The sequence below is a fragment of the Fonsecaea nubica genome (genome assembly GCF_001646965.1).
Source record: "Fonsecaea nubica strain CBS 269.64 chromosome Unknown Scaff57, whole genome shotgun sequence".
Lineage (NCBI taxonomy): Eukaryota > Fungi > Ascomycota > Eurotiomycetes > Chaetothyriales > Herpotrichiellaceae > Fonsecaea > Fonsecaea nubica.
The window spans coordinates 164,576-180,009 of record NW_019173730.1 but is presented as its reverse complement, the minus strand read 5'-3'; the positions used below and the strand labels follow the sequence as shown (position 1 = coordinate 180,009).

At 50.9% G+C, this 15,434-nt stretch overlaps 7 protein-coding genes across 7 annotated transcripts; 3 read left to right on the top strand and 4 right to left on the bottom strand.

Annotated features, from left to right (window-relative positions):
- Positions 1–611: 611 nt before the first annotated feature.
- Positions 612–1,456, top strand: AYO20_07857 (hypothetical protein; the record flags this gene model as incomplete). Its single annotated transcript, XM_022646141.1, has 2 exons — positions 612–805; positions 913–1,456. 2 exons carry the CDS (start codon positions 612–614, stop codon positions 1,454–1,456), a joined length of 738 nt encoding a protein of 245 aa, XP_022497935.1.
- A 486-nt stretch (positions 1,457–1,942) lies between these two features.
- On the bottom strand, positions 1,943–3,525 carry AYO20_07856 (hypothetical protein; the record flags this gene model as incomplete). The annotated part of the gene is made up of 2 exons (XM_022646140.1): positions 1,943–3,354; positions 3,423–3,525. 2 exons carry the CDS (start codon positions 3,523–3,525, stop codon positions 1,943–1,945), a joined length of 1,515 nt encoding a protein of 504 aa, XP_022497934.1.
- A 548-nt stretch (positions 3,526–4,073) lies between these two features.
- Positions 4,074–5,970, bottom strand: AYO20_07855 (hypothetical protein; the record flags this gene model as incomplete). The annotated part of the gene is made up of 3 exons (XM_022646139.1): positions 4,074–5,116; positions 5,172–5,197; positions 5,288–5,970. 3 exons carry the CDS (start codon positions 5,968–5,970, stop codon positions 4,074–4,076), a joined length of 1,752 nt encoding a protein of 583 aa, XP_022497933.1.
- Positions 5,971–6,698: 728 nt separating this feature from the next.
- Positions 6,699–8,378, top strand: AYO20_07854 (hypothetical protein; the record flags this gene model as incomplete). Its single annotated transcript, XM_022646138.1, has 1 exon — positions 6,699–8,378. The coding sequence occupies one exon, from the start codon at positions 6,699–6,701 to the stop codon at positions 8,376–8,378; it is 1,680 nt and encodes a 559-aa protein (XP_022497932.1).
- A 228-nt stretch (positions 8,379–8,606) lies between these two features.
- AYO20_07853 (urease accessory protein UreG) lies at positions 8,607–9,464 on the bottom strand (the record flags this gene model as incomplete). The annotated part of the gene is made up of 1 exon (XM_022646137.1): positions 8,607–9,464. The coding sequence occupies one exon, from the start codon at positions 9,462–9,464 to the stop codon at positions 8,607–8,609; it is 858 nt and encodes a 285-aa protein (XP_022497931.1).
- A 1,085-nt stretch (positions 9,465–10,549) lies between these two features.
- On the bottom strand, positions 10,550–11,305 carry AYO20_07852 (hypothetical protein; the record flags this gene model as incomplete). Its single annotated transcript, XM_022646136.1, has 1 exon — positions 10,550–11,305. The coding sequence occupies one exon, from the start codon at positions 11,303–11,305 to the stop codon at positions 10,550–10,552; it is 756 nt and encodes a 251-aa protein (XP_022497930.1).
- Positions 11,306–11,925: 620 nt separating this feature from the next.
- AYO20_07851 (hypothetical protein) lies at positions 11,926–13,983 on the top strand (the record flags this gene model as incomplete). The annotated part of the gene is made up of 4 exons (XM_022646135.1): positions 11,926–12,144; positions 12,202–12,282; positions 12,338–12,604; positions 12,652–13,983. The coding sequence occupies 4 exons, from the start codon at positions 11,926–11,928 to the stop codon at positions 13,981–13,983; spliced, it is 1,899 nt and encodes a 632-aa protein (XP_022497929.1).
- Positions 13,984–15,434: the final 1,451 nt, after the last annotated feature.

Here is a 15,434-nt window from a genome sequence, read left to right as displayed (position 1 = left end):
CCACAACATTGATTAATAAACCTCATCCAGACTTGCCCAGTCGAGGGGGGCGAGCGTTGGCAAGTTTAGCTCCTGCGCCGTCTAGATATCTCGAAACACCTAGATAGAAGATCTCTGCCCCTACTCGGCCCCCACTGAGAAGGGTATACTTGGTACGTGTCGACGAGGCTAGACCGTTATTAATGAGGGGCAAGGTTGAGCGGCCCCTCAAGGCTGTACAATGCCCCTTTTATTGATCATGTGATTGACCATGTACCATACACCTATTTGCATCCAGCTTCTCATCTTTATCATTCACCGCTGGACAGTGGGACAGGATCAACATGAACGAAACGTCTTTTCGTAGAGTGCTCTTGTAGATCGACTGTCACAAGTACCCGAAGCCGAAGGTTAACCCGATTGGAAGGGCATTCGTGGTCACGTGAAAGTGGTATGACGGATTTGATCGTTTGATGACCAGGAAGATCTTCATCTTAAAGCGCGTATAACCATAAAGGCACCAGAGGATGCTTAGAAATGCCTCCTCTCACACCCTTTTTTGACCAGTAAATCAGAGACAACTCGACAAATTCTAAAGCGCCAAGTATTAAAGTTTTCGAACTCTTACTCCAATGCCGCACGACGCACACGCACATCGTGACTCGTCGCACCACGGTCACCATTCCAACCACACGGACATTGGGACGACCATCGACAATATCATATCGAATCTCAGCGAGATCGCCATCATGGAAGAGACCGAGCCCAATGGCAAGGCGAGATATGTGTTGCAGGACCGAGACCGTGACGAGGACGAAGATGACGAGTAAGTCAAAACAAACCCTGCTCAACTAATATTCAGCTAGCTACACATCACTGGTTCCTCGCTAGAATCACATGTTAACGAGACGGGAAAAGCTACGTATGGGCCAGCAACAAACCGACCGTGAAACCCTTTGACGGAGACCTCAGACGCCAGTATCTGGCCTACATCGACAAGATCAACTCCAGCAGTTGCGGCCCCGGGGATCTCGACGAATTCGTCAAGCACGGCGTGGTCCACAACGACTCGGCGCCCATGGCGGTCGATGAATATGCGAGGCTCATAGGGGACAGCAAGAGAGACCTCCCCGGGCTGCACTTTGCGGTGGACATGCTCGTCGTGGAGAAGATTCAAAAACCGAGTACCACTACCGCCGCCACAAGTACTACTACCACCACCAGCATTTCATCTCCATCCGACGCCGGTGACGACAAACACGATGGGTCGATCGCCGCCAGGATCAAGTTGACCTACAAGCCCACGCCGACCACGCAGGACACGTTTTTCGAGCACGTCTTCTACGCCCTCGAACAAGGCAAGATCTCTAGAGTTTGGAGTCTGTTGGACGGAGCGGGGTTGAAGTGGAAGGAGAAGAGGGACCAACAACAACTCGACGAGGTTTCTGGACAGAAGAAAGAGGGTTTAAACAAGTAAAACGAGTCACTCGGATCGTTTCTAACTATGACTGCCGCTCGTTAAGTTCTTACCGGGTGGTAGTACCTGTAACGAATATGAGGATAGCGAGGAAGGACGCACCGGTGCGGCTATGGGATGGGAAATTTTTGATCGGATTGGGACCAGCTAGCTTTCTTTCACACGACGTCAAGATTGGGACGACCGATAAATGACATTATCTTCAAACAAACATTGATTGTATCTACTTAGTGGTTTGTGCATTGAACTTGGTGGCTAGGTACTTAGTAGGTTGTTCTGTACAAGGGTCCGGATTCGGTCTAGCTCATTTGCGAATTACCCATTTAGGATAAAAGGGTGGCGCGTTTAACATGGAAAATGAAACGGCTCTTCTCACAAAGGTCGGCTTGTTGGCAGCCAAACAACTCTTCCATGTGCTATCAACGCGTCAAAGTGAAACAAGTTGAAATTGCGCACAGGAAGTAATTTTCATTTAACGTGTTAATACTAGGAGTTCTCTCTTATGCTCATGTCGGTCACGGACTTTCCAAGATCTGCGTCTGATGGATTACTATCAGGCAGATGAACTCCCTTCCCCAAAAGATTTGTTTCAAGCACGCTGTGGTTATTTTCGATAGCAAACCGCAAGGCCTTGACACCACAGTTGGCGGCATTGAGATCCAGCCCATGTTCCCAGAGGCAATCCAACACCTCGATGTAACGCGACATTGTCTCGTGGTCGCTGCAGCTTGCCTTGGCTGCGAGCAGGAAGTGACCGGCAGCCAAGGCATGACCGTACTCGTCAATGGTAGTCACTCTTGTAAGCAACGTGCGAAGCACGCTTGCCCTTCCATTTACGCAGGCTGCCCGCACAGCGTCAAGGTCACTCTGAAGACCGTGCCGCGCTCCATGGTCGAGCAGAACCTTGACCACTTCGAATTGACCACGGGCTGCCGCAAGAGACAGGTGCGACCTCCCTCCCTCTGTCTCATTCACGTCGTAACCCATCTCGACAACGATCGGAATCAGCTCCGGGACGTCGTATACCACAGCAAGATGCACGACGAGGTGCTGCACGGAACCTTTGGTGTTTCGAGGTACTGTTCGTAAGAAAAGACGGATGATATCGATACTACTAGTGTCATCAGTTTGGCCTACCGCGAGCTTTCGCACAATCGACCAAAGAAGTCTATCACAGTCTGCTGCATCGAGTTTGAGGCCATACTGTGGCTCAAGTAGCAGCGTAACCATTCTGACATCACCCGATAGACAAGGTTGTTCGATGAGCATTCGCTCGTATTTTGGTGAACAATGTGCATGATTATGTGGGGCGTTGACATCCGCACCGTGGTCCAGGAGATACTGGACCGTGTCGTACCAATGACTGGTCACGGCAAAGCGTAGGGGATCGGCACATATATTCTTCCGAACGCTCATATCAGGCTGTTGTTCCACAAGAGCTTTGATGGTGGCAGTGTCTTTCATGGAAATTGCCGTCACGATAGCCCAAGAGAGGGAGTCGATCTGACGCGGACTTCGGGTGAGACGAGCCAGCGGCACGCACAGTGGGATCTTGTCACCGGCCAGGAAATCGAGAACTCCAAGCGCGACCATGGATGCAGCCTGAGATGTGCGACCTCCTGGCTCCAGTCGTATCGTGCCGTTGACCGTGTGGACATATCTTGCTTGGCAACTGTCGGGCACATGGAATGTGGGTGTCGATAATAGGATTTTAACAGCCTCTTTTAGGTGTGCAATGAGGGCGGTTCTCGGCTGTCGGGCACATATCTGTCCCTTCAATAATCGATATAAGTGCTGGAGGCCCATTCTTAGTGTTATTCGATCCGTATCCTCGTCCATGCTGGTGTGAACGTTGCCAAAATCAAAGTATTGGGCCTGAATTTCACGATCGAAAAGACCTGCGAGAAGCCGTGTCATTGGGGATATTCCATTGAGACGAATTGACGAACATCCCGAGACGACCTACGGTTAACGCATCGAAGACGTAGTCCTTCTTTCCATGATGAGTTGTCTGCGACCAGCCCAATAATCATAGAGTGTACCTCGGGTGGCAAGATGCCGAACGACATGGCTGCCGAGTCTGGCTGAGTCCAGACCATAAATGGAGTGTATGTAGAATGTACTTGCCAGGTTGGAAAGAAATCAAGAGAAAAGGCATAAAAGAAAGATTACATTACTCTGGGTTTTTTGTCAGTGGCCATTTGTAACAACGTATAAGTAGTAGTTGAAGAATCCAACTCCGACTTCGCAAGTGCAACTGTGAAAGGAAAAAGCGAGAATGAAATCATATTGCCGAATTACAGTCTAACCATTTTAGGTTAGGTTATCAAATCAGCCTTGCAGACTTACGAGGCTTCTACAGGAGTACCAGAGACTACTAATTCCCAACCCTCGGCTGTTGTCGGCGGATTGTACTTATTCCTCGTACATAGTAATATTAGATAGTGTAGTAGTACGATCCGTCAAAGGACCAGATATGCATGCAGCCGCTGAGGATCTCTCGCCAGATAGTATCAATATATCCTACGCCCCAGCGCGAGGCTCTGGGATAGAGTATCAGCCCTCAGTGAGTAGTATGGCCCTGGGTCCTTCAACAAACGGTGACTATCGCAGAAATTTACGTCTGCAGCTGCTGATAAAACGCCGCCGAATTGATAAATGCACATCGTTCCAAAAGCCGAGGCTCCACTGTAGCTCCACCATTTGACGACAATTGCGCTTGTCCAGCACGAGGACCGCCAATGACTCTAATGCTCGCATCTGTCACATTCTGACTCGTCACTGCAGCTTGGGTCTTGTTAAAGGCTTGAGTCCAGCCGGAGAGAGTGATAGCAGAATCGCCACTCGGATTCCCTGTTGCGGCAAAATGAGCCCAACTGCCTGACATCCTGGTTGCAGTCACGTTCGCCGCGGCCGTAGTTCCAAAACCGACGTTGGGTTGGTTAAAGACGAAAGGTACATCGGAAAAATGAATGACTCCTTCGAAGCTGGCATTGAAAAGTTGCAGTACGCTGCTCAACGAAGTCGTGTTGAGCACATACAGGTAGCTTGTGCTGCCAAACCGAGTAACGCGATGAGATATATCAATCGATGGACAAGCAAAATTGATGTCGCGGTAGATCTGAGATGCTTGCAGGAAATAAGGTGAGATCTGGGTGGCTTGGGCGGCCGCAATGAAGTCGCTGATTGGGTACATTGAGATCAGCGTTGATAGCGTAGTCGAGGTGAGATGCGGATACGATGAATTCAGAAAAGCCTGTGCAGCAGAGGAGCCATTTAGTGTTGGAGGTACGAAGATGCTGCCGTCGTTTTCATTCCACCCAGTAATGATGGAGATGTTTTTGTGAAACCGACCTGTGCGGATCAAATTCGAGGGAGCGACCGGTATATAGCTTCCGTCAACAGTCGGGAAGAATAAATCTTGAGATGCACCATTAGCTTCGGTAGCGGTAGTTGAATTCTCAAATAAGAGAACGGCATTCAGGAGCTGGACCATGGATATCTCTCGGAGACAGTCCAAGACTAGACTGCTATTTGTCCCTGTACAGCCTGCCAATTGAGCCACCGCCGCTGTGTTCGTGGAGGTTGCATCTCCAGTGACACCAGGATCGCTCGCTGCGGCCCCAGACTGCATTATAGCACGCCGGAAGGGAGCAGTGCCTGTTGGTAATGTCCAATTAGCATCTCAATTCGGCAGCTGGCCGCCAATTCTTACCGTTCCCGCCAAAGGACGTCATATGCCTATTGCGCGTTAGTTTCGACAAGCTAAGAGATATCACTCTCCGGGTGCGGTTCTGTCAGGGGTAGGCATCGTTCGCTGGAGACACTTACAAGCCCACGCTGACACCGCCGTCACTTTCGCCAAATATTGTGACATTCTTTGGATTTCCTCCAAATGTTGCGATATTGGACTGGATCCATTGAAGTGCCAGCCGCTGGTCGAGCAAACCAGCATTCAGCGACCCTTCCGTCCTAAGCGCGGGGCTGTTGGCGAATCCAAAGATATTGACACGGTAATTCATCGAGGCATATATCACTGGGGTGCCCTTGGTAGCAGCACCGGTCACGAGCGCTGTAGGGTTGTATAACGAGTAGTTGTATGAACCTTCTTCATCACCTTGGCCAGAAATCCAGACCATTACAGGAAGATTTGCATCTTGCTTTGTTCCTGCAGGTCTCACAACCTCAAGGTTCAGACAATCCTCAGAGACATTGAAAACGCCAGGATTCTCGCTGATGGCACCAAGGAAAGACAAGATCGTGTTCTGGGGACACGCAGCGCCTGCAGCTGTGGCCTGGATAGTGGTACCTGTGGGATAGGTGAAGGCTTTGGGTGGCTTGAAGCGGTTGGCGCCAGATGTGTCCTGCCCAAAGTTGATGCCCTGAAACTGTTCGGTCCCCGCGAAGGAGAAACCTACATAGGTGAGATTGTGGGCATTGTCGCGCACCGTGACTGTGGATTGAGCAACGAGAGTTGAAGCATAGGATACAAAGAGAAGCTTAGGTAGCAACATTTTTCTCATGAATCGCGAGTGTTCGGTACCGGAATTTCAGTTTCAATCCATGGCACCTGGCAGAGGACCAGCTTTTATTCCCAAGTAGAGAGCTAGAGCTTCATTTGCAGCCGCTGACGTGTGCAGACTCGTCAGCCTTTCGTGTGAGAACTTTTATGGCTGTTGAGTCAAGGCACCGGCAAGTGAGGCTGACCACCTTGCGTTGTATGGCGACGGCTCTGTGGTCTGGGAAGCCTAATAACGGTACCAAGGGGCCTGAGCTTTGGAGGGGATGCTTCGTGGCTCGAAGTTGTTGGAAGGCCGCATATTGACGGAGAGGGGATGGGAACTTCCCAGTTCTGGGGCAACATGGTCAAACAAGATTTCGAATCAACGCAGACGATGGCCTCTCAATTGGCTCGAGAGGAGAAATCCTTGGTCAAGCTTGTTCAGAAGCTAAGATGCGAAAAGGCGGGGTTAGGTAGCCGGCCTTATTACCTACGAGAGTCAGATCCACAGTCTGAGTGTACGCAGGCAGACAGGATAATATGCACAGGAGCAACACGTTGAGGGCTTCCGTTGGTGCTCTGTCCCGTAGGAGGAGGACCAGTGGTCACCAAATAACCTCAGTTGGCGGTGTGGAGCTCGGTACAACTTCGGGTAGTAGAGGCCTGAAATTTTTGACCATCTTTTTCGATCGAGCGCCATAGCACTGTAAAGCGTCCACCTCACAAGATAATTTTGGAACAATGGAGAGCCTTGTAGAGAATGGCGACGGTCAACTCACCATCCAAAATCTCCCACCTCCCACTAAACGAAAACCTACGAGCGCCGGGCCTCTGACCACCGAAGACAAGGAAAATCAGAAACGAGTGGCCGACGCACGCAGGAAATATGGTCGAGGGCGTCCTGTCCGAGTGAACGATGTCAAGGACAAGAAATTACGGGCGAATCTGAAAAGAATCGAGAGCAAATACCGGACTGCCGTTTTGAATGCCAAAGATGCGGAGATACTGTACGAGAACGAGGAGGGGTTTCTGCAACCAGAGACTGAACTTGAGAAGACATACAAGGTCCGGCAAGAGGAAATCCTGGATGCGGTTGGTCTCCAGCAAGCACACAAGTCTATCGAATTCAGGCTTGATCTAGGGCCATACGTCTCCGACTACACGAGGAACGGGCGCAGTTTGCTTCTCGCGGGCAGAAAAGGCCATATTGCGACCTGCGAATGGCGCGCAGGCAAGCCAGGATGCGAGTTACACTTGAACGAGACCGTAAGAGACGCAAAGTGGCTACACAACGATCAATATTTTGCTGTGGCACAGAAAAAACACACTTATATCTACGATCATGCGGGAGTCGAAATCCATTGCCTCAGAAAGTATGTCGAGACCACGCATCTCGAATTCCTCCCATACCATTTCCTCCTTGCCGGCATCGAGAATAGTGGATTTCTTCGATACACGGACACATCGACTGGGCAGATAGTGGCTGAACACCCAACCCGAAAAGGACCACCGACTGCCCTCGCTCAAAATCCCTACAATGCTATTCTCCATGTCGGTCATCAGAACGGTACAGTCTCACTCTGGTCGCCCAACTCCACGACGCCACTGGTCAAGATCCAATCAAACGCTGGTCCTGTGCGGTCAATAGCAGTCGACCGTTCAGGTAACTACATGTTGTGCGGTGGGCAAGATCTACGTTTGAAACTCTGGGACATCCGGACGTGGAAAGAGATACATTCTTACTCAACGCGACAACCCGCGTCTTCAATAAGTATATCGGACCGCGGCCTTGCGGCTGTAGCAAGTGGTACAGGTGTGACGATCTGGAAAGACCTCCTCACCACCTCGCCATCATCCGGACCTCCAAAGGTCCAGTCACCCTATCTCAATTGGGGCAACGACGGCCACCGTGTCGAAAACGTCCAGTTCTGTCCCTTTGATGATATCCTCGGGATCTCGCACTCGGAAGGTTTTAGCAGCATCATCGTCCCCGGGGCCGGCGAACCCAACTACGACGCCCTCGAGGTCAATCCATACGAGACGCGCAAACAGAGACAAGAAGCCGAAGTCAAATCTCTCCTCACCAAACTCCAACCAGAGACTATCGCTCTGGACCCCAATTTCATCGGTACGCTGGACGCACGTAGCGCGGAGCAGCGCAGGCGCGAAAAGGACCTCGACGCGCCCGCAGAGGATCCCCTGGCCAAGTTAAAGGCGAGGGAGAAGAACCGGGCCAGAGGGAAGAACAGTGCACTTAGGAGGTACTTGCGGAAGAAAGGCGGGAAGAATATCATCGACGAGAGGCGGATGAGACTGGAGGAGATGAAGAAGGAGAGAGCGGAGAGGGAGAAAGAGCGGCTCAAGCAGGATAAACTCGAGTTGGGGCCGGCGTTGTCGAGATTTGCTAGGAAAGGGGTCTAGGTTGGCCATAGTGAATGGTACTTTTATGCCCAAGTACATGGTAGCCCAAATCGCACAAACAGCCATGATATTTGTATATGTATGTCTGTCCTCCGCAAAGATCCTCCTTTCCTACTATCCCGCCTAGTAAAGTGCCGTAATGTCCTTTAGTTCCTTCCATGCCCGAAAGCCCAGCTGTTGTGAATGAATATCGACTCCGAGCATTCATATCCCTATCACTAACGCATGTTACCTTGAACCAGCGAATACACTAGTATACCTGTTCACCGCAGGCTGCTCGCCGCTTCCTCTCGGTACACCCTCGGCCCACTGCTCCTTGCTTCGCTGATAGCCCGCGGTGCTCTTCCACGCGGACAGGATCAAATCGACCGTCTCGTGGACGCCCACGCCGTTCTTGATGACGGCCCTCACGACGGGCCCGCCCTCGCGCATCTTGTTCGCCTCCCGCTCCATCAGATCGACGTCCGCGCCCACAGCGTCGGCCAAATCACACTTGTTGATCACGAGCAGGTCCGAGCCCGTGATGCCCGGGCCACCTTTGCGGGGCACCTTGTCCCCGCCGGCGACGTCGATAACGTAGATGATGAAATCGGCCAGCTCGCGCGAGTAGTTTGCCGCGAGGTTGTCGCCGCCGCTCTCGATCAGGAGCAGGTCGGTCTGGAATTTTGCGTGGAGGCCCTCGAGCGCGAGGAGATTGGCGGATATGTCTTCGCGGACGGCGGCGTGCGGACATCCTCCCGTTTCTATCGCCACGATCCTCTCCGGCGTTAACGCGCCGTGCTTCGTCAGGAACTCGGCGTCCTCCCTTGTAAAGATGTCGTTTGTCACGGCCGCGATATTGTATTCCTTCCGGAGGGCCAGACAGAGCTCGAGCATCAGCGCTGTCTTTCCTGACCCGACTGGCCCACCAATCCCGATTGTGAACGCGCGATCGCTAAAGTCGCGGCCCTCCACTATGGGCATTTCGCGGTGCAGATATGAGCCCGGCCCGTCGAGGATCTCATGCGTGTGGCCATGGTTCGCCCCGTTTGTGTGATCATGGGAGTGAGAGTGAGAAGGTCCGCCGTCGTGAGAGTGGCTGGCCATGTTGGGAACGAGGAAAGGAAGGATTATTGGGAAGACCCCCGGCTGCTCTAGCCGACGGCTAGAGAGGTGGTTTTCTCTGAGGCGCGAGGTTAGGATTATATACCGTTATCGCAGATATCGATGCTCGGAGCAACGGACGGGCAAGCGGAATGGTTGAACTCAGTGGCAGTGTAGGTATCGTCGGGAGGATCTCTTCTCGGTTACTAACGCGAGAGGCTCGAGGAGCTCGTGAGGTGGAGATGTGCTGAGTACTGTTCTTTCAAGAAAAGTTGACTGTGCATGAGGAATGCTTCTCTCTGCAGTCAACAAAGGATGAACAAGGTTCAGAGGGGCAACGCAATGGACATGTACCCCGCACAAAAGTGTCCGCAGGTTATCAAGCAGGCTGGGATAACATCAACTTGACAATCCGCACAAATAGATTTGATAATCAATTCGGAAAGAACAGGAGTCAGGGTCGTCATAAGGAAGTACATTTTCATTCATAGCAGCAAGACTTGACCGAAGCATCGTAAAAATGGCGATTGTACATATCGTTCTTTTCAAACTCAAATCTGCACTGAGCGAAACCGAGAGAAAAGAGGTTGGACTTGACAACCGATGCATTGACACACCATAGTTAACAGAAACAGTTTTGCGATGATATGCTGTCCCTGAAAGACACTTGTATCCACCCAACATCCAACAAGCCATATATTGTCTCCTCATCAGGCGGAGTAGACAACAGCCCGGAAGGTGCTCAGGTTCGTCCAGTCCCACCACTCATTCGCGAAGTCGAAAGACGGGGACTGACCAACTGAAAAGGGAGGATTCACTCATGGATTCGTCGTCGAGTTCGCTTCGAAGGAGGATCGAGACTATTATGTTGCCACCGATCCAATCCACCAGGCATTTGTCAAGAAGAACGGACCCAGATTCGACGATGTCCGAGTAATCGACTATGAAAAGGGTGTGTACTAGGGGATGCTCATGGTTCTCAATAGTGGGCTGCCATATAGAGGGATTGGCTGTACAGGTTCTTGACCATTGTATTGGCTCTCGTAAATACGTCCTGCTGGGTTCGGAGTCTTTGATCCATTTGTCTATTATGAGACGCTAAAGGACTCGCCACAACCGCATTGCTCAGTGATATTGGGGTTCTTGAAGATGAACCTGGCACTCAGCTTATCTTCCTGCCAGTCCATTTCACTGCCGATGATGCTGAATAGTGCTTTGCTGTCAATTAAGACTTTAACCCCCTCTTGCTCAACAATCTCATCAAAGGCAGCGGGCTTGTCCACATATTCCAGGTGATATGCAAGGCCTGAGCAGCCACGATTCTTGACACCAACCCTGATCATCTTGGGATTGGGTTGATCCAGAAGTTCGCGGAGATGGACAAGCGCATTGGGTGTTATCGTCATGGCGGCCTTCCGAGGCCGTAGTTTACTTCGCCGGGGTTTCGCTGTTTTGGACTGCTCGGGTTGCGCCGTCTGTACTGGCTTCGGTTTCTGTGCCACTCTTTCTGGGACGCTTATACTTGCAGCTTCCTCTAGTGTGTTCTGCTGTACGGCGTCTCTTTTGTCTTGTCTCTTTTCACTAAGTTGCGGGTTGGGTCCAGCGATCGAGGTGTCAGGGATGTTGGTGTTTCTAGGAGGGAGAGGAAAATCGGCAGGTAGTGTATGGGGTTGATAAGATGGCGCAGTGTATAACTCTCTCTTCGATGATTGTCGAGGGGCTATACTGGATGAGAAGGTCCTCAACGAATGGTGCGGACATGCTCTCGCGACCGAGGCAATTGCCAGGGCTCGGAAGAAGAGAATTGATGAAGACGTTGCTGGGATAAATTGTGTCGTCGACATTTTAGAGGTCTGTTGTAGGTCTGCCGGTTTGCGGTAGTGAGGAGAGGCTCTAGAACTGGAGGAGGAGTATGAGTGTATGTATATCTTGAACATGGAGGCGCAGGTTGGGGAGGCAGTTCCGTCATTCTCTGCATCCCAGTTTGTCAGCCGACTTCGCTCCAGCAACCAGCCAATCGGCGGCGACTGATTTCAATACGCACGTGACACTGCAGTTTTTACACGTGACAGGATATTTTTACACGTGACACAGATAATTCAACTTTTTTGGGTCTGATATGTTTCTTTGATCATCTGCCTAGTGCTGGATGTAGACGAGGTAGACACATATGGAACATGATGGCCTGGGCTCAAAACAAGTGCTGTCTGTGAGTGCCTTGCTCAGCAGACAAATATCTCCGCACTTCTGACACTAGCATCAGCCATTTGTGTTCTCGCCATCAATCACATTTGCAGGCTAAACCAAGTCAGCACCGTCAGTCCAACTTTGCATATTTCGTTCAATTCTGCCACAGCCTTCGATCATTTCTCTTGCCACCATAGTATCAAGTTTCGCCTCAACTAAGGATTATGAGATCGGATTGGCTCCCAAACTAACTCAGCTCCGGACTCCTGCCATCGCCATGGAGACTCCCTTGACCCAACAAACGAGGCCAGACTCCTTCGAACCCAAAATCATCCAACTCTACCTCCATCTTTTCAATGTTCTCGCAAATGAGGATGGTGATGAGTCGGTGCCATCTGAGGGGTTCTGGCGGGAGTTCTTCCTTCACAAGCCTGACAAGCAGCGTCTCTATGATATTCTCGAGCCCATGACAGCTTTCGACCTTGTCCATATGCAAGTATAGTCAGCTCTTACGCTTGCATCGGCCCATTTCCCACGTCTAACGGCTATTTAGACGCAGATGAGGGTATTCTTCAAGCGTGCCATAAGTGAAGCGGGCTCAGGAGATTCGTCCCGGAACGAAAATGCTTTTGACGTACGTTACTCTTGAATTTGCTCTTGATTAACGTGTTGAATTTGACACCTTCAAGAACCTGACAGCTTTCCTGTGCGCCGTATTCACGAAAAAGTACACCAACCCCAATACCGATGTTATTGAAGTACTTTCCGGGCTGGACACGATTGATAGGTCAATGTCTGATCTCGTCCATATCCTTGAAACAACCATTCGCCAGGCGGACAAGGATTCGCTGCGAAGAAAAGCACTTGATACTGTCCTCGCACTGGTTGCCGGCGGCTTCCACTCAAGTCTGGTCACCTATTTCATGCACCGCGATCTCTTTTCGGCGTTGATGAAGGTAGGCACATTCCCTCTGAGGAGAAGTTATTCTCATCTTCAATCCAGTATGTCCACGATATACCCGAATCTCCCACAACCAGCCTCAAAGCATCTATTGTTATTGGCATATTGTCCAGTTATAACAAATTCGAAGCTCAAAATGTGTACCAGAATCGGCTAGAAGACTTCGTCAACGAGGAAACAATACGACTTCTAGTTCGCAATTTTGCCATTGCATGTCTTGTCATACGTGACCAGTATGTGTCTGTTCAAGATGATTATCCTGTACCATGGAGTTTGAATTCGACGCTTGTCATGGTTGGACTTCGGTCGTTGTCAACTGACGCAAAGAAAGCAGCACCTCCATCAGAGGAGGAAGCCAAGGCTATGCTCCTTTCTCTACCCGGGGAAGATGCGGCTTGTATCCTTTCGCTGTACTCTTTCACCCAAGCAAACAAACTATTTGCTGCGAATCTCCTGAATCTACCTGCCGAGAAAGATAAGGAGACACCATTTTCTGCCTTCCTGTCAATGACCTCGTATATCTCACATCATGCCTATCGTGGCCCACGACAGTCAACATACGCCGTCTTGAGCCTGCTGTCCATCAGGATAATCGTGGAAGACCCTGCATTGGTCAAAAAAATTTGTTCGCTGGATGCAAAAGCGTTATTTCGACTATGTCGTCAAAGGCCACCTCACCTTCCATTGGTCACATCTGCAAGGATCCCTGCGACTGCCATTCTGGATGTATGTACCGATATTCTTAGCCACAATCTAAGAAAGAGACTGGACGTCCGGCTGTACAGCCTTGCGCTGGGAATCATACTACGTATTGTTACCCACCTCGAACAGACCAAGACACGCCTTCAGCATCATTGGGCGTATATTTGGGGCTCGCTTTTGTCACTCATGCGGTTTCTCACACAGTATGCCGCCGACCTGAAACACCTCAGAGACATTCGGGAAGACTTGTGTGCGACGCTTGCGAGTCTGACTGCATTCTGTTTGGCAAAGGGTGACGGTTTTCTACCTGATCCGGCCAGTTTCGATGACTTTTTCTACAAGCTCATTGAGGGGAACGACGTTCTGTACAGATTCAAACAATCATATTGCGATGGGGGTCCCCAGTCCGACACCTTGAAGCGATCGGTCGAGGCCCTGATTAGCGTCTCATCTCATTATCACGAATTATTGAAAGCACAGCATGGCAAGAAGACGCATCAGTCGCCGGCCGCGATTCAGAAGGTCATCAAAGAAGGTTATGAGACGTTGAACCTAGAAGCTGATGAAGGGTTCGGCCGATGGGAGAAGTGGCGTGAAAGCGATTGGAAAGCCGAACTGAAAAAGATGATCAGAGTTGCTGTTGAAGACGCCAGAATCTTTGCGCTGAGGTGACAACCGGACGCAGGATATTGTGGTAAGGCGACTATTAATTGCGTCGGCTGCGAGCATCGTGCCCAACCCGTTGACACGGCTAATTTGAAGGATGTCTCTGGCTTCACACTTGGACTATGCGGAGGAGGAGGTGCTGATGTGCGACGACACTCTGTGACAAGTCCAACCACGCCAGATTGATAAAGTGGGTTCTACCGAGCTACAAGCTCGTGGACAGGGGAATCAACAAGTACGCGTGCGACATGAGATTAATGGACCGCTGTGGGAAAGGCCAAATGGTGCTCGCTCTGAGCGTCACTAGGTCAAGTCCCTGTCTCAAGTCTCGACATCAGTCCTGGCAGCCTGGCATCTGTGACGGTGTCGAATTTTCAATGGCAACAAGACCACAGCGTCGGGGATGGATTGGTACGATATATCGTCAAGAGTGTACATTCCATAGCTATGATGATGCATCAGTTGTGGTGGAACAAGCTGACACAGACGCGGATATTATCACGTGGACCCCACGTGGAATCGCATCCCCTTGTACCCTTTATCGAGCGCCATGAGTAATTACTAGGTAGCTCATCCTCAATAGTCCCGCTTCCTGTCAAGCCTGTCAACTGCCAACCCCTTAGCGCCGGAGTCCAACAACCCCGCTATCGGAGCCCCTTTTTCTCCCACTGGCGTCCGCCACGAGGCTCCAAACTCACCACCGCCTCAGATAGTCTCATCAACGGACTTTGCGTGGATTTTTGTCCAAGGTGTACACGTACGTACTCGTACGCACATCCGATCCAAGCCAAATCGAGCGGCGCGCAAAATCAACAGAACGGTATGTGTACGCGGATGAAGTCCGCGGAGGAAAGTCCTGCTGCTTGCCAGACGTAGGCAGTTTTCTTATGCAGGACTGGCAGGGCCGGGGAGGGGGGGTATTTATCTTGAAACAAACCCCAAGCACAAAAATGGGTATTCGATACAGATAATATTATCACCCAGGCATGTCCCAAAAATGCATCCAAGAGGCGAGACTGGTGCCTTTAGCGTGTAGCCTTATTGAGTCATTCATCTGTCGGTGAGGCGGGTCTAGAAGTGCATGTAGGACTCGAATCATCAAAAGGAGTAAAGACAAATCTCCGAGATAGTTCTGTTTTCTCACAAAATCTCACTTTAGTACGACAAAACGTTTGGGGTAGCGGTTCGTACGAGAGGGATAATACGCGAACGTCTCTTTACGTGTCTCGCTCTGGTGGCCTCCTCGTGCACCTACTTACCAAATATTGGCCCCCCTTTTGGGTGGCCCCTTTGAAGAATCGTGCAAAGCTGCCGACTCGTCAGAAGCCGAAGAGCCAGACCCAGTCCGGGCCCGAGTGTGGGAGTGTGACCGAGGGGGGCTTGGGGGGGCACGGGTGGGAAGGAGTGTATTTCCTCGTATGTCTCGGGCATTGAGAGTTTCTGAGGTGCGGATCTAG